The sequence below is a fragment of the Onychostruthus taczanowskii genome, unplaced genomic scaffold, assembly GCF_017590055.1.
Source record: "Onychostruthus taczanowskii isolate IOZ18803 unplaced genomic scaffold, ASM1759005v1 scaffold38, whole genome shotgun sequence".
Classification (NCBI taxonomy): domain Eukaryota; kingdom Metazoa; phylum Chordata; class Aves; order Passeriformes; family Passeridae; genus Onychostruthus; species Onychostruthus taczanowskii.
The window spans coordinates 6497028-6524509 of record NW_024501237.1 but is presented as its reverse complement, the minus strand read 5'-3'; the positions used below and the strand labels follow the sequence as shown (position 1 = coordinate 6524509).

At 42.9% G+C, this 27482-nt stretch overlaps 1 protein-coding gene across 3 annotated transcripts; it reads left to right on the top strand.

Annotated features, from left to right (window-relative positions):
* The first annotated feature begins 4875 nt into the window (after window positions 1–4875).
* LOC121339934 (glycerol-3-phosphate acyltransferase 3) lies at window positions 4876–27221 on the top strand. Of its 3 annotated transcripts, none has more exons than XM_041412196.1 (12): window positions 4876–5086; window positions 14219–14291; window positions 20274–20544; window positions 21019–21093; window positions 21592–21681; window positions 21876–21969; window positions 22381–22496; window positions 23565–23620; window positions 24085–24170; window positions 24593–24721; window positions 25194–25273; window positions 26087–27221. In XM_041412196.1, the coding sequence occupies exons 1-12, from the start codon at window positions 4946–4948 to the stop codon at window positions 26211–26213; spliced, it is 1338 nt and encodes a 445-aa protein (XP_041268130.1). In that variant the 5' UTR covers window positions 4876–4945; the 3' UTR covers window positions 26214–27221. The 3 variants fall into 3 exon arrangements, with proteins under 3 accessions (XP_041268130.1, XP_041268131.1, XP_041268132.1); XM_041412197.1 differs by lacking the exon at window positions 4876–5086 and adding an exon at window positions 15757–15875; XM_041412198.1 differs by lacking the exon at window positions 4876–5086 and having other exon boundaries at window positions 20368–20544.
* The last annotated feature ends 261 nt before the right edge of the window (window positions 27222–27482 follow it).

Below are 27482 nucleotides of genomic sequence, written 5' to 3'. Positions count from 1 at the left end.
ACATTAAATACTGTATTTATCAATCATATAATAGATTTTTTATCCTAAAATTCTCATCGTATGTGGCTATGGACAGCCTCCTTTTCTCATATAATTTATGACTTTTAATAAGATGTATGTACATACATTCAATGAAATAACTGACGTTTGTTACACTTCAAATAGCCACTCTGTCCAGTGTTTTATTAATATAATTTTCTGAAATCTGCCTACAAGGGATTGGAAAGATAGAGTTCAATATAGAAATTACATTCTTGTTAGATTTGAGCCGAGGCTGATTTTTATCCAAATGCTGTCTTAAGACATTTGGGCTTTTAAGTTATCCTTTGTATGTTGCAGTGTCTGTGTGACACAAGGAACCGGTGGGTGCATCGAGCTCAAGGATTATACTGTGCAGCAGCACCAGGAAGTGGCACCCCTGTGTGTGTGTCTGAGCTGCCATGAGAACTACAGCTTTATTAATGCTCCTTTAGGAAGTGCAAGCTTTAATATCACTCAAGGAAAAAAAAAGAAAACTGAACAAGAAAAGAAACAAACCAAGATGTAAAGATAAATTAATTTAGTGGCTATCAGCATGTTTTGTCCTTCCTTAAAATCCTGGTGTGAATGGAAAAAAGTTTCTTTTAAACTGATTTTATTGCCCTGGAAGTTTCAGTCTTTAAGGCGATCATGGAGTTCTGGAGTAATACTTCCATGTTTTTTCATTCACTGTTTCCTCTCTCCCAATGCAGTAGAAATCCAGGCTGCCAGGTCATGGTCAACAGCCATCAAGGTACCATCCTTGCGGCCTGCTCCTTGTATTGGTGTCACAAATTCTAGCATGTCTGCTGGGTCGGTTGGTTTTAACTGAATTGGATTGATTAATTCCTAGAAGCCTAAATTTCTAAACTCTGGAAATTAAATTGTTTGAGGTGGGGCATGCCTGGGTGCTGTGTTCATGAAGCACACAATGCTTATAAGCCCTTGCTGTTGCTGGAGACAGCACACAAGGCTGCAGCTCCATCAGTGCACATTGCCAGGCTCAAAGGCTGTGTGGAAGCCAAACTACTTCTATTTATTTTCAGTGTAATAAGAATTGGAAGTCCATGACAGCAGACAGTAAAATTCCACTTAGGATACAAAGTGAAGCTGAAAACATGACTCCTTGTATAAAAGGTATCAAGTTTTACAACGAGTTATAGCAAATACAGTCGTAGAGAGAAAGCATGCCCTGCCTGTAGCCAGAAGACAGACTGCAGAATTCCCCCGAGTGGTTTGCTGGCTACCTGCCATTCCTCAACAGCACAAGATAAAAACAAGCACTGGGATAACCACCCTGACCCTACTTACTTGCAATAAAACACTGATGTTTACATGAGATGAAACTGTTTGATATTCTGAAGCTGCCCAGCTCCAGTGACAAGAGACAAATGAAATGTTATTTTTTATTAGATCTGACCTACCAGAAGCCAGTAACACATGCAATAACTTAGCAAAGGGAGACTGTCTCATGAGATACAGGCTCTCTTCCCAGGTTGGTTAACAAGATTTCCCCCATCCTGGAAACCAAGTTTGTAGCAATGTTCCATACCACCAAAACTTGAGAGGTGCTGATAATTAGGGGGGATAAAATAAGTGTGGCCAAACAAAAACAAAAACAAAAAAAAAAAAAAAAAAAACCCAAAAAACCAAAAAAACCCCCCAACAAACAACAAAAAATTTAGAAAAGCATTGTGGTAAGACTGATCCTTTTCCTCTATCTTTGATTCAATCCAAGCCTCATTAAAAGCATATTTTACTTCACAGAGTCATTTTTATTTGGACAATAATCATACTTTTGCTACAGACAAAAAATACACTATTGCTAGTATTAACAGGACAAAAATTAAAAATCTCAGAAATTTCTCACAAAGTTAAAGGAAAAAACCCAAAAAATTTTGCATCCATTTGGTGCACCTGATTTAGGTAAATTTGAAGCCTATCACTTCAACCACAACTTCTCTGGTATGCACTATACTTGGTGAAATAAATTGAAAAATAAAGATACATGAAAATATTTTCTTCCAAGTAAAGCAACACTGGTATATTCTCTTGGGATGTTTCTTTTTGAAAAATACTCCATTAGCAACATGATTAACTGTAGCCTTTCCACATGAAATAGGCCTTGAAAAAATTAAAGCATGGAAAATTTTTAAAACTGACATTCCTTCTGTATCTTCAATGTGTATCATACTGTCTTACCCATACTGAAAGTCTTAGTTCTTGAACAACAACAACAAAAAAAATCCTCCTCTCTTAGGAAAACAGGCTCACTGGTAAAAGTGAGGCAGAGAAATTTTTTGCCCTCACAGATTACAGTGCAAACAAATAAAATGTAATGATGTAATCAATTTGAAACTAAATTGTCAGTAGATAAGTGATCAGGAGTTTATAACAGCATTACTTTAAAAGGCAAAGGCCACTCAGTAAAGACAGCAAGTATGTTTGTTGGTTTTTTAAAATAAGTCAACAGTTTTTGCAGTTAACAGCCAACTATTCTTCAATGGGAGCGCAAGATCTGTGCAAAGGCCAAACTTCAGCACAGTCATGACAGGACTTTGGTAGCAGCTCTGTCACCAGGAGGCTTTTGGATGAGCAGGCGTGTTTCCTTCCTGCTGTCCCACGCAGAGAAGGTGGTTTTTCAAGCAACTCAATAACAGAATTGATTTTTTTTTTCCTTCCCATTTAACATTAATGGTTTTGTGAATTATTCATGAGAGCATGGAGGGGAAGCCTGCATGCAATAAACGAAGAGTACGTGTTTATGTGCGAGTCTTGCCTCTGTCTTGGTCTGTTTAGCTCACACAGGATGGCTGCCTGTGCCTAAAACTGCCTCCTTTCATGATACATTTTCACAGTGTTTTTCCCCACTGTTACATAGTGAGCGCAGGTCTCAACCCAGCCACCTTTCCCTGCTCTTAAAACACAAATGTTGGTAGAGACTGCTCCCTTCCTACTCTTTGTTTATGGATCCTGAGGACAGTGCCAGCAGATCCAATAGCCAGGCTATTGCAGCAAAAAAAAGCAATGCCTTAATTCCATGTGATGAATATTACAAGGAAAGGTATGCAGAATCTTCTTCTGTTTCTCCAGATACGCTGATGGATTCCAGCCTTCTGAGACTCAGGAATTTGCCACATGCCATCAAATTTCACATACGGTGTGCCATTTCACTAAAGTAGAGGTTAACAAGCACATAGACTAAGTCAAATTATTTTCAGTTTTCAAGGTTTGTTTTCTCAACAAACCCACAAGGCAACACTTGCACAGGATTATCTGTATTGCAATTCCTGCTTCAGATGGCAATATTAGATGCCATTAGTTGCTGTCTAAATGAAGGTACTGAAATGTCAGGGAGATACAAAACTGTATGGCCCATTACTGTGAACGCTGTACTGTTTTCCTCAGGATCTAGACAGAATCTACTGTTGCTGCCTGGGCTACATCTGTCCTTTAAATGAAGCATTTTGTTTCTTAATGCCAGATGAAAACAAACTGACCAAGCCTTTGGCCTCTGCCATTTGCACCCCAGATGAAAATTCACAAGCAAGTACTAAAAAACCTGTATCACTTTCTGCTTGGGAAGCAACAGACAAAATACAAAATTAAAACATCTTACCCATGTGTGTGTTATAAATATCAGCCAGTCTGGAAAGTAATATTCTTTTGATTCGTTTCTGTTCTGGGCTTTGGGCACTTTTAATTGACTTGTATCCACACATCTTTGTAATATTTAAAAAGCACTTGTAGTGCGGATAGTAAGAACTCTATTACCTTGTGTATGGCACTGACAGGTTATGGCCTTGATCCTTACTGGGACTTTTGGGCATGATCATAACTAAACACTTAGAAGAATGAAGACACTGCAGTGCTGTTTGGCAATGTCAGATCTAGCTGGACAATTGTGGTTGTTGTGTCTAGAGGCTTCATCAGGGATCATCCTGTTTCTGCCTCAGAGAAATTATTTAACCAGATGAGGCAAAGAGTAGGAGGAGAGACACCAGAGCCAAAAATAGGAACCACTAAGCAATGCCCTTGTCCACATGACTCTCCGGGAAATAGTTCTTTAGGCCTTGGACTCCAATTCAGGTTTTTCATTTAATCCTAAGCACTTGGCTCTCAGATATATTTCTGATTGCTCAAACGTGGAGAGGCACACCAAACATCCCATTTCCATGAAACAGGTATGAAAGATGCCAGAAAGTATGCTGCCTGCCTTTTTCTCAGAAGACGATGTTATTCCCTTTCCCCAGGATGCTTTGTCAAGGCTGACATCCCTCTTCAGCCTTTTTCTGCTAACACCGCTTTCTTGGATTGTGTCACGCCAAGTGCCGGGGTAGGCAAACCCTCCTCTAGCCAGCTGCCACTAAGCTGCCTTTCTCTTGGAGAGGGCCTAACGCCGGGGTGAGAGCTGGACCCTCAGTGAATCCCTCTTCTCTGCTCAAATCTGGAGAAGAACACAGGTGGACCAGAGCAGACCTTGCTCCTTTTCCTTTCTTTGGCTATCCTTGTCCTCTTTGATATTCACAGACCCACAAGCTTTCCCCAGTTTTCCTTTTCACTTCCGCTCCCCTAGCTGCTCCTTTCGGGCTTCCTACGGCTTTCCAGCCCACTCTGCTGCCTCGAGGCACCCGGCTGGCCACGGCAGTGCCGCCGCCCGCACCCGTTGGAGCCGTTTTTCCTACACCAGGAGCCTCCCGTGCCGTGCCGGCCGCTAAACCCGGGTTTAGCTGCTTCCCGCCCCGCGGGCACCCTCTCCAGAGACACATCAGCTTTTCCACACCCGCACCAGCCCAGCCCTTCTCGCACGGACCCCCGCGGCCGCGGGGCGGGGCGGGGCGGGGCGGCCGCGGGCCTTTAGGGCCGGCGGGAGGCGGCGCTGTCCGGTTTCCACTGCCGGCGCTGGCGTCGCGCGGCCCTGCGTGCCATGGAGGTCGTGTGGGCCGTGGGGCAGCTGGGCGCCGTGTGGGTGGCGGTGGTGCTTGGGCTCATCGTGCTGCCCTCGGCGCTAGGCATCTCGCTGGGCATCTCTGAAGCCTATATGTGGGTGCTGGTGAAGACGCTGGAGGTAGGCGGGAGCTCTGGAAAGGAAGTGGGGTGTCCCTGGCGCTGCATTCCCCGCTGGGCTGCGCCTCGCTCGCTTCCCCCGGGCCGAGGGGGGGCGGCGGGCCGGGCACAGCTCCCTCCGGCCGGGGCGTGTGCGGGGATGGATATCCCGGAGGAGCGTCAGTGCGCGCCGGTCCCATCGTGCCCTCCTGTAGAGGAGAGCGGGTGGGTCACGTCCTGCCTGGCATCAGCTCTGCCCGCCTGTATCTTCGGGCTTAAATCCCTCGAGTAAAATTGGAGATCTGTGTTAATTTTGTGGTTGTGTAGGCTCTGGAGTGCTGTCCCTGAACCCGCAGGAAAGCGGAATAAACCTTGTTACCTAAGGCTGTACCATGGCCTGGGCGAGGCTGTCGCTGCTCGGTGGCAGCTGTGCTCCACCTGGGGAAAATGATGCCGGGTCGTGCTCTGGGAGGGTGTAAAGGTCTGGGGCCAGAAGTGCTGATGCTCAGAGATGCGGACTCCCATCCAAGGTGAGCATGTCCAACACCTTAGTTGCCATCTGCCTCTAAATTCTCAGTCAGTTTCTCGCGGAGGAACTGCTTTCTGCATGGGGCATATTTAATATGTGTGTGAAAACTCTCCCTCTGAAGCTCATGTGAAGCTCAAACGTGTTTTTAAATTGTTGCTGGAGGTGATCAGATTTGACTCTTTACTACGCTTTTTTTTTTTTCCAAGAAGGAGGGGCACCCAAATCAAGGAAACAGCTGTAAGGAGGAAAAGTGAAATGACTCACAGCACAGTCAGTGGCTATGCAATATACATCACTATGTGACTATGGAAAGTAGATTTTGTCTAGTTTCATCTTGTTCTTCGAGGTTTTCAGGCAAGCCTTGTTAGTGTACTTCAGTGCCTGGCTAAAAAAAAAAAAATCCCACCTCTTAAATCAGCATTTGTTAAATACGTCTTAAGGCAAAATGTTTTTAGGCTTTTGGATGAGAATGAGTCTGCTCTAAGTAATTTCTGGGTCTGTGAAAGGTATCAGGATAACTGCTGAGGAGAGAAGATGCAGTTAGTGGAAAAAATTATTTGAATAGCAGGAGCTGAGGAGGTAAAGATCACCCTGGCCTGAGGGAGCAATCCAGATGGCCTAGTGAGATAGTCTTGTTTGGATGACTTGCCTTCACCTGTGAATAGCCACAATTTACATTCTTTATTGGTAAATCACTAATCATTATTTTTTAGTGTCATCAAATGCCGGAACAAGAGGTGACTCAAAATGTTTTGGGCAAAATTGTGGAGAAGTATCTGGTGGCATATTGAGGATGGTTAATTGTGAGAGCTCTCCTATTGCCTAAGGGAGGAAATAATGACTTACCTTGCAAGTTACCATTACTTTTGCATTAAATACTTTCTGGGGTTGCATGTTGCTCAATATATTAAAAATTAGATTAATACATAATTATATTGGACATAGATATAAAATAATGTCTCTATAAAGAAAAAGCAATGAAAAATTGGAAAGTATTCTGAGAAGAGTCAGCTAAATTTGACTTGCTGTGGGAGAGTAAAAAGCTCAATCCACCCAGGTATTCTGCTTATCTCAATTTGGCCTTGCTTTGCCTGTGAATTCTTTGTCCTCAGAATACTTGCATGGGGATAATCCCTGAAAGGAAGTGGTTTGTTGTGGGATGTCTCCTCTTCGTTTGCTCGCAGGTCTGTCTTGGCTAGAAGCCTGACAGAGGATGATTGTCTACAGCCAGGTCCAAGCAGCACCTGGAAGAGCACCTGACATGTAATATCTAAACCGTGGATATTAACCAGAGTAATATTGGGAAAAGTGCGCATGTCATACTTTTAAGAAGTAGGTTATTTAAGTAATTTGGGAAGGTGTATTTCTTTTATAAGGGATAGTTATTAATAATTATTGTGTTAACAGTGAAGTGTGCTGCTAGCTGGGTGTCTGAGACTCCCTGGGATGTTGAACTGAGTGTGCACGTTTTCTCCTGAGGAGAGCTTTTTGGCTCTGTGAAGTCACAGCATGCTGAAGTCTCTGATGGCTGAGGCCTTTTTCAGCAGTCTTAACTTAATAGCTTACTTAAGCTTCTTCTTCTGCTCCCAGCCCTGGCTCTCCCTAGGCCTTTTCCCCTCTTTTCCAAGAGGAGGGTGGGCTCTTGCACCTGCACAGTGTTCAGTCAAGATGCTGCTGCTTTTGTTACCTCTTTAATGGGCCAGATTACAGGAGCTGTCTGCAAAGTGGTGGCTGTTTGTGCATCCCAGGTGATACCCTGGCTTTGCCTGTTTACATCCCGTGTCTTGGTGTAGTGGAAGGACACAGAGACTGTGGTTTGTTTCCTATATGGCCTGTGTTGTCAGGTTACAACGTCTGCTTTATTAGAGTCAATCTGTTTTGAGGGTCCAAGTCAGTCCACTGTTCAGGGACAGTTCTACAGTTTGCTGTGATACCTCTTCAGGTCATGTCAGACAAAACAAAACATCCAAGAATGAGTCTATGGTGTTCAGTTGTTGTGTAGGCTGTGGGATGGAGCAAGTTAAGGTGATGGGGGCTTGTGCTTGAATTTTTTCCTGCCAATTAAAAATAAATAAATTTCTGCTTGTTTCAGGAGGGCAGAAGCTTGTTCTTGGTGCTGCAAGCATGATCTGGGAAAAGGGAGGGGGAAGCTCTTTTTAGGAACAAAATGTGTTTGTACTTTGACCGTCTGACATTTCTGACAAGGGACATCAGTTTGTGCACAATAGATTTTTCTCTCTGCTGAGCTGCCTCAGCAAGCACATGCTGCTGAGAAAATGCAGCATGTACAGATGAGGATGTGCTGCTGTTGGGTTGCATTTGACCCTTAAGTACTGCACTAGGGATTACCAGATTTATATGGATATATTTTTTCCTATGTGATTGTATTTTTGTCCACGTGATAAGGGAAAATGTATGGAAAGTTGTGCTAAAGAAGTACAGCAGGCAGCACTTGCTATTTGAAAGCCCGCTGCCCCCCATCATGTGGGTATTCCTGAAAGTGCATGAACTTGCTTCTGAAATTACCTTACCAAACTCAGCAAACTTTTAGGAGATTGCTCATTTTTGCCTGTGGCTTTCCTTCCAGTGTTAATAGAAGGATTTCTGGCACCATGGTAGTATGTTTTTTTAAAATGTGGGAGTACTGCTGCAGAAACATTTCTAGCAGCTGTTAGACCCTATGAAGAGCTAGTCTGGACTAGGCACCTGATGTCCTGATTGCTTGTCAAGTCTCTTCCCACAGAAATATTCCCTATTGCTGAAATGCCGGGGACTGTCTCTTGCAGTCATCACAGCATGCTGCATTGCTCCCTGTTTGTTTTTCAGCATCAACAGATAGCTTCCAATTTTAAATTTAGTGCATCTTTACCTCTTGGTCTCATTTTTGCTTTGTCTTAATCCATTGCCTCTTGTGAACTCTTAATATGATTTGGGGCTGTCGAGGCCCCTGCAAACGTGCCATTGGAGCTGTCTTGTCAAGCACTGGGGAGTCCAGCCTTTCAGCAAGTCCTTTGTCTTTCATTGATGCCCATAGAGCAGTCACTGTCACATAGGAGCAGTTTCTCTGTTTCCATCAGATTGTGGAAAATCAGGAGGACTGGTCTGGATCGTGTGCCTATATATTTGGCAGTAGCAATGCACACACACACACACCACCCCCCCCTCCGCCCAGTGATGATCTCTGCTTGAATGGATTGCAGCTCACCTTGTTAAATACTTTGGGGGTTTTTTTTTCCAGTCTGCTGGGGCCTTTTTTTGGGGTGTGCCTTGCTGCCTGAGACAGTAGAGTTGTCAGCAGCACTTTGTACAGACTGCTCTTCTTGCCCATTCTCATGGGAAAATTTCATGTTTTTTTAAACTGTGCAGTGCATAATTCTTGTGAAATATTAAGAAACAAGAAAGCCTGAGGGAAGTGAGGTGTTTAGGTCACATTTGACTCAGGAAACAAACAACCTATCTATTAACTAACATTACATTATTGTCTGTTTCTGGACTAATGGTTTGTTGATGACTGCAAGCACTTTTAGTGCAGTCCCCTTCCCAGTCTCTCAAAGCTTTTTGTGGGGGCTTGAGGTGAGCAGAGAGTGCTCCTTGTGTGGCTGGTTTTGCTGGCTATAATGCACAGCAGATGCTGCACTTGTAGGTGTTGTTCAAGTCCTGTAACTGATCCATCAGGGTTTAACAGCAGCCCCTTGTAACAGAAGCAATTTGATACCTTATTATGCTGCTTGCAGGGAATGTCTTTTTGCTGGACAAGAGTGTAATATTATTCTGTAGCTGGAGGTTAAGCCCAAGTTGCTTGTGTTGCAGATGACCTTGGCAATATGAATGTATCTAGATATGAGGAAAAAAGGACCTCTCGGTGTCTCTGGTCAAACTGGAGATTGTGGCTGTGCAGGGCCAGTGGGATGGACTGATACTCTTGTCCTAGGAATGCCAGGCTGCTCTTCCCATGAGTCACCATCAGGACTGTATGTGGCCTGGGCATGAGGGTAGGGAATGGAGAAGGAGAGGATGTAAGATGATAAATAGATGAATCATTGTGGGCTTTGACTGCTGCTTGTGTAACTCACTGGCCTCAGCAGCAAGCTTTGCTGACTAATGTCATTCACAGAGTCAGTGAAGGCCTCTGTCTGTGTAACTGGTATCCTTCAAGGACTGCTGAGCCGAGGAGAATCTGAGAGCTCTGAAAGGAGAATCTGAAAGCTGCCAGCTCAGATGGTAAAGAGAAGCATGTCTTGGAGACATGCCTGGCGTGAATGATGCACCCTTGTTTACAGGGCTCATGCTGACTTTTGGAATAGTATTTTAGCAAATTTTGTGCAGAATATTGAAGTAAATCCCTGGTCTGTATTAACACAGACCCCAGTTCTTTGAAGGCCTTTATGTATGGTTACCACAGATTTAAAAATCAAGAGTCCTTGTATATCAGTAAGTTTGGCAGAGCTGGGGGTTGCCCTTTGCTGTAGTTGCATCAGTAATTAATGCACCATATTCCAGATCAGTAGCTCTTGTCTGAAACTGCTCTCAGTTTTGCAGCATGTGAACACTGTTAATAATCAAATGCTGTTAAATAACAGCAGCTATATTCAGAGCTTGCCTTGAAGTAAGAGGTTGTAAAGCTGCTGTAAAAGACGCTGTTTGACATTCCTTTTGCTGATGCCGTTGGTGTTATCCTATAAAGCTGGACTCTTAATTGCTCATTGGATACCTGTCCACCAGAAAGGATTGCTGTGCAAGTCCTGTGTGCAGAAGAATTTGGGAAGTTCCTTGGAGGCAGTGCCAGGGGTGTCCCATCAGAATAAGAAGTGCATGGGAGATGAGAGAGGACGTTTTGCCCTGACTCAGAAATGATTGCTCCTCGTGGTGGTGTTGTTCTTTCCTCATACAAAACAACTCTATACCTGGCATGCAGATTTTGCTGTGTTAAACAAGGTAGCATTGTGTGAGATGTGCTCTGCAATCTTTGTTTTTACTTGAGGTTTGGAGAGATTCCAAGGAGGAGTGCTCACCTAAACTAGCACATAAAGTTTTGGCTCTGATCCAGCGGTGCTTTTAAAAGAGGAACACCAGTGGCCTGTGTCTATGTGATTGCAGGTTTCAGTCATCCCTGCCTTCCAAAAAGTTATTCAACATTAAATCAAAGGTGGTGTAAAGGTGGTAAATGAGGTGAAAGGCTGAGCCCCATTTTTTAGGGGAACAGAGCAGCACCATGAGGTGTTCCTAATGATTTGTCTTTTGATCCCAGCAAAGAATGTCTAGACGTGCTTTCATGAAATGACATGTCAGGCTTAGCTTTGGACATAGTCAGACCTCAGAGGCAAAAATCACACATTTACAAGAGATATCAAAACCCCTTCCTAACTGCAGATAAGACAGTTGATAAATAGACATCTTTCTCAAGTACTGCATAGGTCCTGCATGTGTGTGGCAGTTGCTTAGTGATGTGTAAGTGAATTTGATCTTTTGGCCACTTTAGATTTTTTTTTTAAGGTGCTGATAAATTAGATGACTTTTCTAGCAGGATGAGGAGGTAGAACTTTTCAGGGGAAAGTTGATGTTTTCTTTGCCTAGTGAAATGTGGTATCTTCAGATTATGCATTGTGTAATTAAAGCATCCAAGCTACTTTCTTGTTAGCAGTTAGGATACTAAAGTTTCAAAATCAGACTTGTGGTGATGCTTGTAGTTCTGGGATCATACTGTTTTCTAACTTTACATTTTCAGTCCAATGTGTAGCCCCACTGTAGAACTCTTTTTAATCTGTTTAGGAGCCTGGTGTTTTATATTTATTCCTCAAAGCTGCTTCAAGAATCCATACTAAAAGCACAGGTCTGCACCAAGGTCCTTGGGACTACCAGGTCAGCACCATCTGGGAGAAGCCACTTAGATTTGTGCTAGTGTTACTGAGAGATCCAAAAGACTTGCCGCAAAGTCTGCTTTTTGCTCATTTCCTGAGTGGAAGGGAGGCTATGGCTTGTATTTGTTTCATGCTTTGATCTCTAATACACAAACACGTTGTTTTCCCCTCGATGGGATGGATCAGCTCACATTGTGATAGCTCTTTGTAGCATAACCTTGTTGTCCTTCAGCATAGGAACCAGCTGAAGCAGCAATGGATGGCACATATCCCTGATTAGCAGAAAGGAAGGGGAATTACTCACTTTACTGTGGGTGGTGTCTCTCTTGTTTCCCAGCCCAGATATAAACAAACTTTTCGCTTGATCAAAGTTGAGATTCTGGCTTTGATGGCCTTTAGTTCAGGTGCCTGAGAATATGTGAAGGAATTAGATCTTAAGTAAAAATTTCTCATTTCTTACTCCTTGGTTGCTGGAACATACATAGTTTTTGGAAATATGATGGATTGAGGTAAGAGGAAAGCTGGCAGAGAACTTAAAACTTGTTTGCTGTGTCATCTGGTAGATGTGGGTCCTTAGGAATGCCCAAATGCTCCTGACCAAGAGGGAGAGCTGATCTCATCATTGCCTATTTTATTAAGTGTGCTTAAATCCCCTAAGAGACCTGGCACGGAATGTAAAACTGCCTCAGCCACCAACTTACAGAGCACAAGTCAGTTGTCTCCTGGAATGCAGTGCGCAACCCTTGTGCATGATGCTCACGATTCTTCATGATGCCACGCTCTTGAGAGGCTCGTGGCAGTGCTCCCATCTCCTGGGAAAGCACAGGTAGAGTGGAAAGCGAACTGTCCTCTCCTGGCTTTCTCTTTGCCACTGTTCCCCCATCCCCCAGGTGGGCTGCTGCACCTTTCTGGAGTTAGATGGATATGAGGAGCAAAGGTCAGACCACTTAGGAAGAAAAAATATGCTTTTCTGAATCAGATTGATAAATGTATCTGAGCAGTAGAAACTGACTTGAGTTACAGGACCCTGCAGTTTCTCTGCTTTGGGAAGATTGTACTGCCTCCTTGCACAGCAAAATGTCAAGATACTGCAGTATAGAGGGGTGTTGCAAGCTTTTGGGCATTACAAAGGCCTGTCTCAATAACCTGTGTCCTCCTGATTTGTGCTGAGACTCAGGCTTTGACATAGTCTAGAATGAACTCATAACTGCAGGATTTCTGTAGCAAGAGCTATCTGAAGGCAGTGTTGCATTTTCTTTCTGAGCATCAAAGTGTTCTTGAGGGTTTTAATTATCCCTTTGAGAGGATTTGAAAGATGAAAACTTTTTTTTTTCTGCTGGTGTGTATGGCTGGGACCATTAGCCAAATATGCTCTTGTTCTTCTGTGACTTAGCTGTTTGTGGGGATGTTAATTTGTTGAATGCAGTGATTCAAGTCTGGTCAGAAGTGATTGTGTAAATGTATTTGCTGGTCCCTCTGTACCCCCAAATCCATTCCATAGACAAAACATAAAATGACAGTGCTCTGAAAAGGTTCTTCCTTGAAAATTGTTCTGGTTTGGTATTTCCCAGAACTTTTATGGTGACAGTACTGCTAAGAATGTAGCCATAAAGTTACTGAAAGTACTTGAGTACTACAGAAAGAACTGAGTTATTCCTACAGTTAAAATTAATTCCTGGAAGAGCTATTGCCTTAGCAGCAGCAGAACTGAGAAGGAAGGGGCTCTCTGTAGCTCACCCAAAGCTGGTGAATTGGCCTGTTTTCTTGCTGCTCAGAGCTTCAGAATGAGAGCTGAGAGGGTTGGGGTTGTTCAGCCTGGAGAAGAGAAGGCGCCTGGAGTACATTGCCCAGAGAAGCTGTGGACTCTCCACCCCTGGAGGTGTTCAAGACCTGGCTGGATGGGGCTCTGAGCAACCTGATCTGGTAGAAGGTGTTCCTGTCCATGGAAGCGCATTGGAACTAGGTGATCTCTAAGATTTCTTGCAACTCAAAACATTCTATGATTCTGTGAGGGTGCCAAGAAACGAGCAGTTGCAGAGTCAAGGGAAATGTCAGGTTTGTTCAACTTGGAAAATTCTTGAGTGCTATCCCAAAAAGGATAGCACTCAAGAATTTAATTGGAATTTCTCATGACTGCAAATGCCGGTTTTGTTTTTTAGGGAAATCAGTTGTGTGCAGGCTTCAGTTTCACTTAACCCAGTTAGGACTTTTTTTTTTGTTTTGTTTTGTTTTTTTTTTTTTTTTTGTTTTTTGTTTTGGCTTCAGTATGATGAAACTGCTCTGAAAGGAGATAGACATATCACAACCCAAACTTTTAGCTTTGTGAACACGTGCTGTGTGTGTCCTGTGTCTAGCTCAGCACCTGGGGCTTTCCATGTGGCCTGGATTTGGTGGCTGCTGTGGCAGTAGCAAGGCTGACAGACAACTTTCAGGCTCTTGGTAGCTGTGTACCTGAACTGGAACTGAAACAGGTGTGGAGCACTGAGTTGGCTCTCTGAAGACTGAAAGCAGAGTTGAGAAGTACTGACTAGCACTGTGTTGCTTTAGTTTGGTTTATTAAATTATTATTAATTACTCTGAGTTTCTTCATAAGAACTGTGTATGGGTTTGTGCACACATCTGAGGAGGATGAATGATGATTACCTGATGAAGATATTCTTTGAAAATCACAACACTTCTTTGACTAACTGTTGGGTTTTTTCTGGTGACTTTTTTCCTTAAGTGAATACTGCATTTGTGAAATTAATGTTTTCTTTCTGTTCAACAGTGGGCCACTATCCGATTACAAAAAGGTGCCAAGAAGCCACAGCCGCAGGTGCCACGGACTGCTACTGCCAATGGTGAGAGCTTGGAGTAAAGTCACATTGAGACTAATGTTGTGATGTTGGAGTACTGAGGCCTTCTCAAATGAAGCAGTTAGATGTGTGCATGGGAGAGCCTGAGAAGAGGTGGGGTGTTACATGCTCACTGAAAGTCATGGTTTATCCTCAGGCAGCTGCTCACTCACTGCCCCAGCGGGACTGGGGAGAGGATTGCAAGGGAAAAAGCCTGAAAACCCATGGGTTGAGATAAAGACAGTTTAGCAGGGAAAGCAAAGGTCACACACACAAGCAAAGCAAAACAAGGAATGAATTCCCTGCTTTCCCATGGGCAGGCCCCATCATGGTTAACAGTGACTTGGGAAGACAAACACCATCATTCCAAATGTCTTGCTTTCCTCCTTCTTCCTCCCACTGTATATCCTGAGCATGATGCCATATGGTCTGGAAGGTCATTTTGGGTCACCTGTCTGAGCTGTGTCTCCTCCCACTCTCCCAAGCACCCCCAACTTCCTCACCAGCCTGGTTGTATGAAAAACAGGAAAGACCCTGGCTCTGTAAATCCTGCTCAGTAATAACAAAAACATCTCTCTATTATCAACTGTGTGTTCAGCACAAATCCATAACACAGCCCCATACCAGCTACTCTGAATAAAATTCACTCTACCCCACTGAAAATCAGCACACTTATATATCTAATCATTTTGCAATGCTACTGGCTAGCAAACAGTTCCTGCATTATAAAATGCTGCTTTTACTGGGTCATACTGAGTCATTGAAAAATCAGGGGATGAGGAAATGAAGGGTATGAAACAACATGAAATTTAACAAAACAAAGTAGAGCTTAAGATGGAGATTGTTCTTAGTTGATGGAAATTTTTGTGTTTAAATAGGAGGTTAATTTTCATCTTGAACTTTGTCTTTACTCTGATGCTTCTAGGGTTACTGGCAAGCTATCTCTGTCCTAACAGCATCAGAATGCTCTTAAGTACTCTCTGAAGAGATCTAAGTGTTTGTTGGACAGCACCTTTCTTTCCCAAGCTCAGTGTTTTTTTCTGTGGTAGGACTGCAAGTTGAAAGTGTTTGGTGGGCTTGTCTTTTTTTCAGTCTGCTGCTATGGACATTTTACTCTCTGGAGTTAATGTTTGCCAAACTTCTTACACTCACTGTCTGTAGAAAGACAGCTGAAAAGTTGCTTCATCTTTCTTCCTTTAGCCTAGTTTTGAAATTAGTTCTTTAACTATATCTTAACCCATACTGTGTGTGAGTTGTGGCAGACTGTAGTAGGTCAGAGTTGTCTTTATGACTTTGGATCCATGAGAAGAAGTCTGAGTTTGCCCAGGAAACAGGAGAAGGTTGGACAAAGTGTTGCAGTCAGCACTTGGTTTCCTCCTGGTTCCTGAATGCTTCAGATTTGTTATTCAATTGTTCTGTTTTGACAGCATTTGGCAGCAGTGTGAGCATTTTCTGTGTGTTCCTTCCTTAGGCTGCACAGCTGGAAGCAGGCCCAGCCTGCCAGTTAGCAGACAAGTCAGCTGTTACCTGAGCCTGTGGATTAGCTCATGTGAACATGATCCAGTAGTGGGGACTGAATTGCTGAGCCGGGTATGTGTGTTTCAGCTCCAAAGGGCTATCCTTATCAATATTGCAAACACTGGGATCGTACTGTCTGCAGGCCAGGCATGGAACTGGCTTCCATGGCAGCAGGTGCAACTGTTAGCATCTGTGATAATAAGCTGGAGGTACTGCACAGCACCTCTGAAAGCAGGTTAAAACTTCTCTTGCTTAGTTGCTGTCTTTCAAGTGGCTGAGAAAAAGTACATCCTATATCACTCACCAGTGTCCTGAAAGTTGTGGGGCTTTTTGGGAGGAAAGGGCAAGGTTAGTGGTTCTCTCAGCTAATTGTCAGTGATATTGTCTGCTTCCCAGGCTGTCAATGATGCAGGAAGATATCCTTTTTCTGCCTGTAAGGCAGATGGTGCCCCATCACGTCATGGGCCAGTGAGAGGGCAAGAGACCCTACTGTGCTGCATTAGCTCCTAGACAACTGATCATTCTTACACATAGTTATTTCTTCTCTAGTAAACAGACATCAAGGGAGAGAGGTCCTAGCTAGTAGATTGTTCTCTGAACTATCTTTAAAAAAAAGCTACAAGTAGCTATTTCTTCTGCAGCTGAGGGGTATGTAGTGTTAATATGTGCTGTGGTTCAGAACCTGCATGAAGCTGAGTGTACTTCGCTGTCTGGAGGACCATTAAGAGATAGTGAAAATGGCCCGAGGTAATTCATACAGATGATTGCATGCAGGCTATGTTCAAGCAGTCTTATGGATAGGAATACACAATCACAAGCCTGAAGCCCTTTTTAGTGTTCTTCATATATCTGAAATAAAAAGTTAAAATCTTGCCCCACTGGAGATGGTTCTTTCTGCCGGAAGCAGGAATCTTAACTGTTCCTTACTTGAGAAAGTATTGGGAGACATGCGGTGCCAAGCTGTGCTCTATATCTTGCTCTTGGGAATTTTTAAAGCACAGGAGTAACTGGCTTGTGATTAGGAGACCCTGGCTGTGGAAGAAAATACTTGAGGGCCAGGGCAGGTGTAGGTCTAACAGTGCATTATATAAGTTGGCGTCCACTGAGGTGACACAACATGATCAGACAGAGGCCCAATTGCATTACACAATATTTACTGAAGGAGGAGAAACTCCTGCCGATAATGAATTACAGAGTAGTCGATTAAAACAGGGTAAAGGTAAATGTTTGTGTGTGTGTATGCGCCTATGTGTAAGTGCTGAAGGGATGTGTCTGTCATTTCTTATGATTTTCCTGACCACTCAGCCAGTACTAGGAGTTGGGTCAGGATAGAAGGGAGCACTGCAGATGTATGTGCAAAGTCAAGTTTTCCTGTTCCCTGGCAGAGCAAAAATGGTCCTCCCCAAACACTTTGAAATTTTGTCCCTCAATAAGAAAACAAACAAAAAACCCAACCAACAAAACCAAAACAAACAAAAAAAAACCCAACCAAAAAACAAAACAAAAAAACCCCCCAAAAACAAACAACCCAGCAAAAAAAGAACAACAAAAAAAAGACCAACCCAAAACCAAGTGGGCATGATTGAAGGGAAAAAAAAACCCAACCAAAAAACAAAACAAAAAAAAACCCCAAAAACAAACAACCCAACTAAAAAAGAACAACAAAAAAAAGACCAACCCAAAACCAAGTGGGCATGATTGAAGGGACACCACCCTTCTCTGCAGCATCAAATCCAGTGTGCTTTACATCTCTTGGCAGAAAGGGCTGCCAGTGCCCCTGTGCTGGTGTGATAAGGAATAGTTTCAAGAGAAAAGTTGGCTGGTGTAGTTACATGGGGAATTATGTGGTGCTGTCACCTCAAGATCCTTCTCTGTTAGAGAGCAGTGTGTACTGGACCCAGTGGTAGCTCTTGGCTGAGTAGGTGCTTGGAGGGTAGGTATCTATTTCACTGCAGCTGAATAATCAGCTCTCAGCTCTCTTTGTGGGTGCTGGCTGTGTTGTCTTCAAGATGATGGGTTTAAAAAAGACAAAAATGCTAATAAGAGATTTGAAAATTACATTCAATAAAAGAAAAGCTTATGCAAGTAATGTTAGTAGTATCTAGTTACTACATAAGTAGATACTACTAAGGAGCTAATTAACAGATGCTACTAAGTAGATCTACTTGCTTTGTAAGTAGATGGTGTTAAATTTGAGCTTGGTATAATTAGTTGACTGGAGTATGTGAGCTTGAAGGCTTGGGGCTAGTGCTGCAGTATTGAGGAAAACAGTGACTGTGGCTTTTTTTTTTTGTTGAGAGTAGTGTTTGCTGTACTCCTGCATAGTGCTGTCTTTGGCTAGCTCAGCTCTGCCCATGGCCGAGGGATTAAAGGCCATTAAATATGACTTGTGATTACAAGAGCAGCATCACCAGAGCAGCGTGTGTGTAATTCTGTTCGCAATACCTTCATGTGCTGCTGAGATCTTGGCTTGGAGTAGCTGTCCTAAGGCTGCAGGGCAGTTGCTGCATGGGGATGTCATGTGACAAGGACAGCACAGGCTGATGAGGCTAGACATTCCAGACCTATCCAAGCTCTCTCAGCTTGCTAGCATTGTGATAAACTTCTCAGCTGAGTTCAGCTGAGAGGCTGGAGCTAGATGGGCCAGCTGCTTGAGTGGTGCTGAATAAGGGGGAAGGATAGCTGGATAAGGAGGAAACATTCCCAGCTCTGGGAACTGGAGAGAGGAGTGGTACTTGTGTGATGGGTGCTGGAGTGTTCCACTGGTTTCTTGCCTACAACCTGTTTCCAGCAGCATGGAGCAGACAGGTTGCATTGACTCACCTACAGTCCTGGATATTTCACAGTTTGGAGATTTTCTGAGTGCGAAAAAAAAATTAATCAAAAGCTAGAGCTCTGGTTTCGGTTTATATGACATAAGCATAGTCCATTTTGGTAAATGTTTCATGTGATGCATGCTTGTATAATTTAGATCCTGAAGAGTGTGTGGCTTTTTGGGTGTGCCATACTAATGGTTTATATTTGTAGGCTTGTCATAGGACAATGCAGTGACGTGGCCCGCTGGTACAATTGGAAGCTGTGGCTGCCAGGTTCCAAGCTGGACATGCCAATAGGTTTTGTTGCAGTGTTGTTCTTCTTTAGTGTTTACCTCAGTGGTTTGTGGGACTTGTATCTTGGAGCTTCCCATGTTATCCTATATGTGCCATATCTGTATGTGCGATAAAAAGATTTTCCATATTGCTTGTAATTTAAATGTTACAATTATTGGCACAGGAAATATATTGAGAGATTTTCTGCTGACAAGACTTAATTGGGAGGAAGATATGGAAAGTTCCTAGTAGCTTCATGAAATTGGGTGCTGTGTCCTTTCCCTTTGTTTTTAACTCAGCATGGAAGCACAGAGATTATGTAATTTATCAGAGGGTGTCTGACAGAGTGGCAAACTGAACTTGGACCTCTGTAATCCAAGTTGAGTGTCTCAGGGGGTGATTGTTCTGGTTAACTGTTACTCTAAATTTCTGTGGTCATCAGTTTCTGGAGCCAGACTTGCTTACCAGCAAGCAACTACTTGATCTGTGTTTAGCTTACACAATTTGTTCTTGCCTTTGAAAGCTCTGATGAGAAATTTATGCTTATCAGACCATAAGCTTAAAGATTGGAGGAAGGGGAATACTTCTTGTTTGCATTGCATTTGTGAACTCTGCAGGTTTCTCTCCAGGCATTATGTAGTCAGAGTTCAGCTGAAACAGTTGTTGGTGCTAAACTAAATCAAGGCTCCTCTAGGCACAGCTTTCTTTGATGTAGTGTTTTGAAGGGTTTTCCTTTGTTTGATTTTAAGTAAAAAAAAAAAAATAGTGTGATCTGCCTGTACTTACAGAAAATATGTGTTGTGATGGCAGGAAAAAAAAAAAAAAAATAGTGTGGTCTGCCTGTACTTACAGAAAATATTTGTGTTGTGATGGCAGGAAGGTTCAGAGCTGATCCATGCATAGTGTTGTCATCTGGGGCTTTGACAGTGTTGTGGCTGTGGGGCACCAGAATGTCAGACAAGATGGGAATAGGGAAGCCTCCATCAAGAAGATTGAATGCCCTTCAATGCACAGAGCACAGGAAGGAATGAAAAGGCCAAAGTCTCACTTGGTTTCTTCTGAAAGTGTGAGAGAGTCCTGGATAAAGTTTGAGTTGAGAACATGCCAGATGGTGGGAGTTTGCCTTCTTCCTTCATGTTCAGTAGGTAATAGAACTTGATATAGTTGCTGCTCAAGGTGTTGGTGTGAGGAAGGGGAGCTGGAAGTGGCCTCCTGCAGGGTATGCTGTGTTCAACTGCACAGCTTCTTTTCCTGTCGTAGGAGAGGCTCTGACAGTAAATTTGTCTTCTTGAGTAATACAGAGTGACTAGGGGTCTGGTGGGTGACTGTTAGTTACATCACAGAATTATTTTCTCAGGTGGTTACCCTTTTCCTTCCCAAGGTATCATTGAAAGGGATGAAACGCCTTTGGAGAAAGAAATTGCCCTTCTGCATCGAGCAGACTTCGAATTTTCCCACATTTTTTACTTCTGCAGAAAGGGGTTTGAGGCTATTGTGGAAGATGAAGTCACTCAACGATTTTCCTCAGAAGAGCTGCTCTCCTGGAACCTGCTCACAAGAACTAATGTCAACTTCCACTACATCAGCCTGAGGCTGACTGTTGTGTGGGTCATTGGGGTGGTAGTGCGGTACTGCTTCCTGCTGCCCCTACGGTAAGCTCTGGTGCTGAGGGGTTTTGTCAGCCTGAGAACGGGTAATTTTGTGCTTTCTTTGTAAATGTCATCTCAGCTTTCTTTAACCCAAAAGTAGTATTGGCAGATATAAAATGTTAACTTGCTTAAAGGCTCCTTTTTTGTTAAGAAGCACTTATTTTCTGTGGAGAGTAGAGTAGAGCTGGTGGTCATATTTTCCATGAATGCTTCCCTTAAGTCGATGTGCATTAGCAAAATAAATGTGAGCTCTAAAGCTCCCTGACACTGTGTGCATGGGAGTATCTGGATCTGCTGCCTTTGCTACACCATGACTTTAAGAAGCAGGTCAGGGAATTGTTGAGTTAGAGAATTGCAGATGTCAAGTATCTGAGGAATAATTGAATTTCTACAATCCCTTTCCATTTTAAAGGGGAGGAAGTGTTACTATGATGAGCAAAGCTACTTACTTAGGTTTAATGTCTGTTTTGTCTGTAGCTTTAGCCTTGCTGCCATCGGGATTACATCGATGATTGTGGGAACAACTGTGGTAGGACAGCTGCCAAATGGCAGGTAGGTACTGCATGTGAGGGATGAACTCTCCAAATTGCATCAGTGCAAACAGCTGAAGACTAGGAGTGGACAGATTTTTACCTATAACAGACTACCGATAGTCCATTCCACCCACAAATTTGTGGACCTTGTTTTAGTGGCATTTTGAAATTGGGCTGAGGTTGGGTTCTTGTCAGTCTTGGCACTGAGGCTGATTTCTGATGGGTTCCTCCTGCTGCCATGAGATACTCAAATGGGGCATTGTAGGGCGGGTAGTAGTGTTGGGATGAAAAACACCCAGCAGAGAGAGGACAGCCTTGCCTAGCAAAGTGGCACCAAGGGCATGATGTATCTTGGCTGAGCTGCTGTACAGCAAGTGAGTGGTAGAGCTGGGAACATCCCTCTGTGCTCCAGAATACCAGGCAGATTTCAGCCCTAAGTTGTCTTGAGTAGGCTGGAGAACAGTGCATGTGTGTCTAGCTGCTTTCCAGGATGCTTCAGATGTCTAATTTCTTTCAGTGTGAAAAACTATCTGAGCGAAGTGGTTCACCTGACGTGCTCCCGCATCCTTGTCAGAGCTCTGTCTGGTACTATCCATTACCATAACAAGTGAGTGAGCAAAAGTGTGCATATGCTTGTATGTGTGTGTGACATCCCATTGAAAATGGGGACTGCTCTTTCCTGAGCTGCAAGTTGATGTCACACTCTAGAGGCTGACTCACCTGACAGCTTCTTGGAACTATTTGGTGTGTAATATGGTGCTTTAATACACTAGCAATCTAACAAAAAATATGTAATTGCAGGGAAAACAGACCTCAGAAAGGAGGAATTTGTGTTGCCAACCATACATCACCAATAGATGCGATCATTTTGACAAATGATGGATGCTATGCAATGGTATGAGGAGATCTAAGATAACCACAGCAGTGGGACCAGGAGAGGGAAAGATTGTGGGGTATTGCTTGTGGACTTCAGTACTTAACTTTCACAGCAGAGATGTTTGCTTGAGCACTGGTCAGTGGGGAAAAGTGTAAATTATGTTGAAATCGGTCTATATTATGTGCTGGAGAAGTTGTCCTTGGACGTCAATGCCAGGCTCTTCTTCTGTTGAAGTACCTGAGATGGTACCATGTGAATGTCTAGATTCTTTCAAGTGAATGCATTTTAACAGTTCTGTGGTCATTGCTCAATCCTGGCTTGCAGCCTCCCAGTGCAATTGGTTTTGTTGGATGTTTTTGGAGGGGTAGAGAGGAGGAAGTTCTGCCTTTCAGGTGTCACAGATAGTGATGTGCCTTGCTGGGTTTGCAGGTGGGCCAGGTTCACGGTGGGCTGATGGGCATTATCCAGCGGGCCACGGTCAAGGCCTGTCCTCACGTCTGGTTCGAGCGCTCCGAGATCAAGGACCGCCATTTAGTGACAAAAAGGTGAGGTGTGTGCTGGTTGCCTCCCTGGAGAGGGGTGGTGCAGCAGGCTGCATCACTCAGAATAACCTGAGTGTGCTTGCTCGTGTGGGCTTTGGTGCAGTACACTGAGGTCAAAATGTCAGGTTCTCAGGTCACCAGGGAAGGCTCAAAACATTTATGCAGCGTGTCATAATTTAGACCAAAGGTTCTGGGAAGTTTTGGATTGCAGACAATAACAAAACATCTCAGTTGGGAAGCCATCAACATAACTAATGTCTGATGAATTCAGGTGTGTACTTTGAAACAATGTGAAGATACTTAAATTCTGGTACTTTCTGTTGAAGAGAAATACTGATAATAAAATTGGGTTTTTGTGACAAACACTCAGTATCACTGGAAATTGTGAGCCACTAGAAATAAAAAGCTTTATTTGTTTGGGTGAAAGGCAAAATGTCTTGTTGTAAGAATATAAGCTGTGTACAAAAGTGGTTTTCTGCAGGATGTCACCAAAAGCATACCTGTGAATACTGTAGTACAGGGATAAAACATTCTTCCTAATTTGCAGAGAACTTTTTAGGTCAATTTTGACAGGTTAACTTCTTCACTGGCTTATTGGCCTCTGCACAGTAGGACAGCTTTGCCAAGTTGTCCAAGTGTTGTTCAAGTACTGTGAGCATTTAGAAGTCCTCTTTTAAGGAATATGCTGTTAAGTAGCAGAGGCTGCATGGAGCACTGCATCAATATGCTTTTTTCCTTATGTAGGCAATTTCTTGAAGGTTGAGTGGATCAGATTTAGTAAGACTGGCTTAATGGCGTATAATTGTCGACTTCTCTGACAGTCATTAGTAAAATAATGTGGGGGAAGGAAAACAGGGTGTTGCCTCAGTGTAATGCTCCAGGGGCCTAAAGGATGGCTGGCCCAAAGCTTCAGTTCTGTAGAAAAAAAAAAAAAGGCAAGTACAAATTAGTGTCTAGTAAAAGGCTTTGGTTTCATACATACATAATACATAAAGGTGTTTTTAATGCACTTGCCTGGGGAAAGAAGAGTGGAAAGGAGCTGTTTTTTAAGCTTTTCTTCTGCTTCCACAGACTCAGGGAACATGTGGCAGATAAAAGCAAGCTCCCAATCTTAATTTTTCCAGAAGGTAAGAAGCTGAACTACTTATCTCCATTCAGTGCAGATATCATCCCTGTTCTCTTCTCATGGCTTCTGCTGCTGAAATCTATCTTCACCTCTGGCTTCAACTTTGTTAGGGCATTCCTGGTTTTCATTTTTAATATAAGATGAATATGCATGGAGACAACACAGTACTGTCCCTGGATGTTGCTTCTCTTGGAAGAAGCTGCAGGCAGAAGAAGGGAAAGATTGTTTATTTTGCCCTGAGATTATTAATTTGCTGTCCTACACATTTAACCTCAGCATTGTGATTTTTGTCTTGCACACCTTCATTCAGGGAGTCAGTCACAAGACAAAGGCTAAAAGTAAGCAGGGGAGAGATGCTTAACTCACTGAGCAGCAAATGCAGGCCCTTTATGAGTAAGACCTGTCTGTGGATGTTGTGTTGTACTGAAATGGCTGTGTGAAGCAATGACTTTGTCTTCTGAACAGGCACCTGCATAAACAATACATCTGTGATGATGTTCAAGAAGGGGAGCTTTGAAATAGGAGGGACAATCTATCCTGTTGCAATCAAAGTAAGTGGAAATAGCTGGCTTCTGGATTTCAGATTTTGAGATGGGTTTTTGTCAGAGGGGTGGGAAGCTGTCTCAATACAGCTGCTGTTAAAAGCATAGTAGCTCTGGCAATTGGGTGGATGCTGTGGATGGCTCCTGGAGAATAAGTAGCTGAAATTGAAGTGAAGTCCTTTGGCCTATAGAGCCTGCTGGTAGGCCTGATGGGGTCAGCTTCTTCCTCCAGAAAGCTGGAAGGAAGAGAAATCCAGCTAGTCCTTTGCAGTGCTGAAGGGAAGCATCCTGCTCACAGCAGACTTAATTTTTTTGGCTGTTTGGGCAAATGGGTGACATCTGCTGCTGGTTCTGCCATGTAATCCCAGGTCTGAGAGGCTGTGATGGTCTGGAAAAAGGCTTAATCAATTGTTTTTTGTGATCCTTTGCAGTATGATCCTCAGTTTGGAGATGCCTTCTGGAACAGCAGCAAATACAATATCGTGAGCTATCTGCTGCGAATAATGACCAGCTGGGCCATCGTTTGCAATGTGTGGTACTTGCCACCAATGGTTAGAAAGGTAATCCCACATCTGGTTGCCTGACTGCTATTTAAAAACTTGACTGTGTCTGCAAGTGCACTTTTACTCTTTTTTTCCCTCAAAACCTCTGCTCACTCCATGTCTCCAAATTAGTTTTATACTGGATTTTTGTCAGTGCTGACTGATGTATGATTGGACTCTGCTTTTCCTGGTGCAGCTCAGTACCATCTGCGGTGCATCAGATATACAAAGGATAGCAGTAAATGCAGTGCTGTTCACAGTACCAATAATGGTCATGTTTCATCTTGTTGAAGCAAAATTTTCTTCTAATTTCAACACTCTAGGGGAAACATGAGTTATTATCATGTGGGAACTTCAGATTGTGATGCTGGCATGATAAGGAACAGATTGTTTGGAAGTGAGCTAATTTGATGAGGCAACAGATAAAAAAATGTTAAAGTGCTTCCATTGACTTCTCTCTTTGGTTATGTTGAATTTGTGGCTCTTGAAGGAAGATGAAGATGCTGTTCAGTTTGCCAACAGAGTGAGGTCAGCCATTGCTCGCCAAGGAGGACTGACTGAACTCCCATGGTGAGTGATGCCCTCCTTGATAGAATTCATGGACTGTTTGTGATTAGTTTGACTGATAGGTGCTTCCATCCTTAGCTTTTTGACAAATAACATTCAACATCACTTTATTCCACTCAGGAAAACAATGGAGTAACTCCACATGCACATATGTGAAAGTAAAAGATGTATGAAGTCTTTGGAGCATGTAGCATGCAGTGAGTCTTATCTAAAGGCTTGATGCTGTTGAAGTAGGTCCATTCACAGTTGTTTATGACATTGAGATTAAGTAGCAAAAGTGAGTTTCTTGGCTAATCTGATGAACAACAAAAAATTAAACAGGTCTAAAGGTTTCTGCTCTGACTTCTCATGTCCTGCCTCAGCAAGTAGCAGGATAATGCCTAGATTTCATATGATGCAAACTTGAGAGCAAAATTCAGATGATGAGACTGAGCAAATAGATTCAACTATGAGACCCAGCTCTGAATAATATAAGGCAAGACACAGCTGTAGTGTTGCAGAAAATAGACTGCCTCTACAGTAGCATCCCAGATTGCCAAAGTTTTCTGTTGTGGGTACAGCATGTTAACAACATGAATAGACTGCTTTAATGAGCTGAATTCAAAATTTGAACTGCATAAACATTGTGCTTAAGGTAAAGGTTTTAATAAACATGCTTAAAATTGAATGTTACAGAAGTTCTGAAGAAAAGCCTTTAATAATAATAATTCAGATCACCTACCTTAATCAACCATAGATTTTTAATGTAATGCATAGATTTATAACAACAGCCATAAGAGCCCCGATGGTTTACTGTTCTCTCTTTCTGTGTTCCAGGGATGGAGGACTGAAACGAGCAAAAGTCAAAGATACTTTCAAAGAAGAGCAGCAGAAAAACTACAGCAAAATGCTAGTGAGAAATGGATCAGTAGGAAGCTTGTCTGCAGAAACTGAGTCTGACTGAATGGTGGTTCTTGAAAAGTAACTTTGCACAACCAGCCTTAGCAGGAATGTGTTTTTTTTAAATTAAAAAAAAAAAAACTGTCAAAAAATAGAGCAAGAAAACAACAAAATCCTTCATTGTGTGTATTCATATTCTCTGTGTGGCTGGTGCAGAGCCTGCCAGTGGCAGTGTCTCTGTGTTCTTCCCTGTTCATTCTTTTGCTATCCTGCCCCTCTCCATCTTCATGTGATGATGCACTGCAGCTCCTGGTATTCCCAAACTGAATGCCTGCTGAGTTAGAAGATGAAAAAAACGCCCCAGTTTTTCTGAGTTTGTAAGAATGAAGGGAAGTACACTGAACAGATGCTGTCAGGACACTGCTTGTTAAGATACCTCTTGTTCATGGTACTTCAAAGGTTTAAACATAACAAAATTTTGTCTTTTTATTTTTCTGTTGCTCACAGACTTTTTGTTGTAGATGACTTAAATCACATGCTTTAGGATGTTGTCAGAAATGTGAGATTAACTCTTTGTTAGCTTGCACTGGATGTGCAAGGAGAGAATGGAAAAAAGGGTTGCAGAGACCCTACAGGATGGGAAAGGAGCTGCCCTGCCAAAAGCACAGACCATGGAACATGAGGAATTTTGTGGCCTTATAACATGATATTGCCTTTATTGAGAACTGCTGCCTGAGGGAAGATAAAGGGCAAGTCCTCAGTCTCCCTGTCCATTGCTGTTGTTGAAATTGCTTTGTAAAGGTAAGGTACAGTAAGGGTTGGATAATGTAGGCTATGACAGATGAATCTTTGTGGACTGTCAAGAGTGCCCATCTGCAAAAATTATTGTTAATGGCTTGAAATTCTCAAGAGAGCCACTCCAGAAACACCTCTTGTGTTTCCTGGGCTAGCAATAGCTATCACAACTATAAACATAGGATTAGTAAGTCAGCTTTGATATGAGATATGGCATGTCCAAATCTGCAATATATTGTTGTCTGAATGTAATGAGAAATAAATTCTATATTTCTAATGGGTCTTGTGTGGCATTACTACTGTTCTGAGTCTATATAACAAAAAAAGTTATACTTCCTGAGAACTTGAGATTGGAATCACAGAAACTTCAATCAGTGACATAAAGGACCAATTGTAGTTGAGTTCTGCAGATTTATAACCTGACTTTATTTCCTTTTTTACCCTCTCCTTGGACTCAAAGGCACATAGATGGCTTGGTGTTTATCCTTGTTAGTGTATCAGTATCTAATCATGTAGGCTTATCTTGAAATTACAGCAT

Bases quoted from the DNA above. Each gene is read 5' to 3' on its own strand.
- LOC121339934 (XM_041412196.1), top strand. From the start codon at position 4,946: ATGGAGGTCGTGTGGGCCGTGGGGCAGCTGGGCGCCGTGTGGGTGGCG. The intron at 20,545-21,018 runs GTAAGCTCTGGT...TTTTGTCTGTAG, and splicing joins TGCTTCCTGCTGCCCCTACG to CTTTAGCCTTGCTGCCATCG. The intron at 24,171-24,592 runs GTAAGTGGAAAT...GATCCTTTGCAG, and splicing joins TCTATCCTGTTGCAATCAAA to TATGATCCTCAGTTTGGAGA.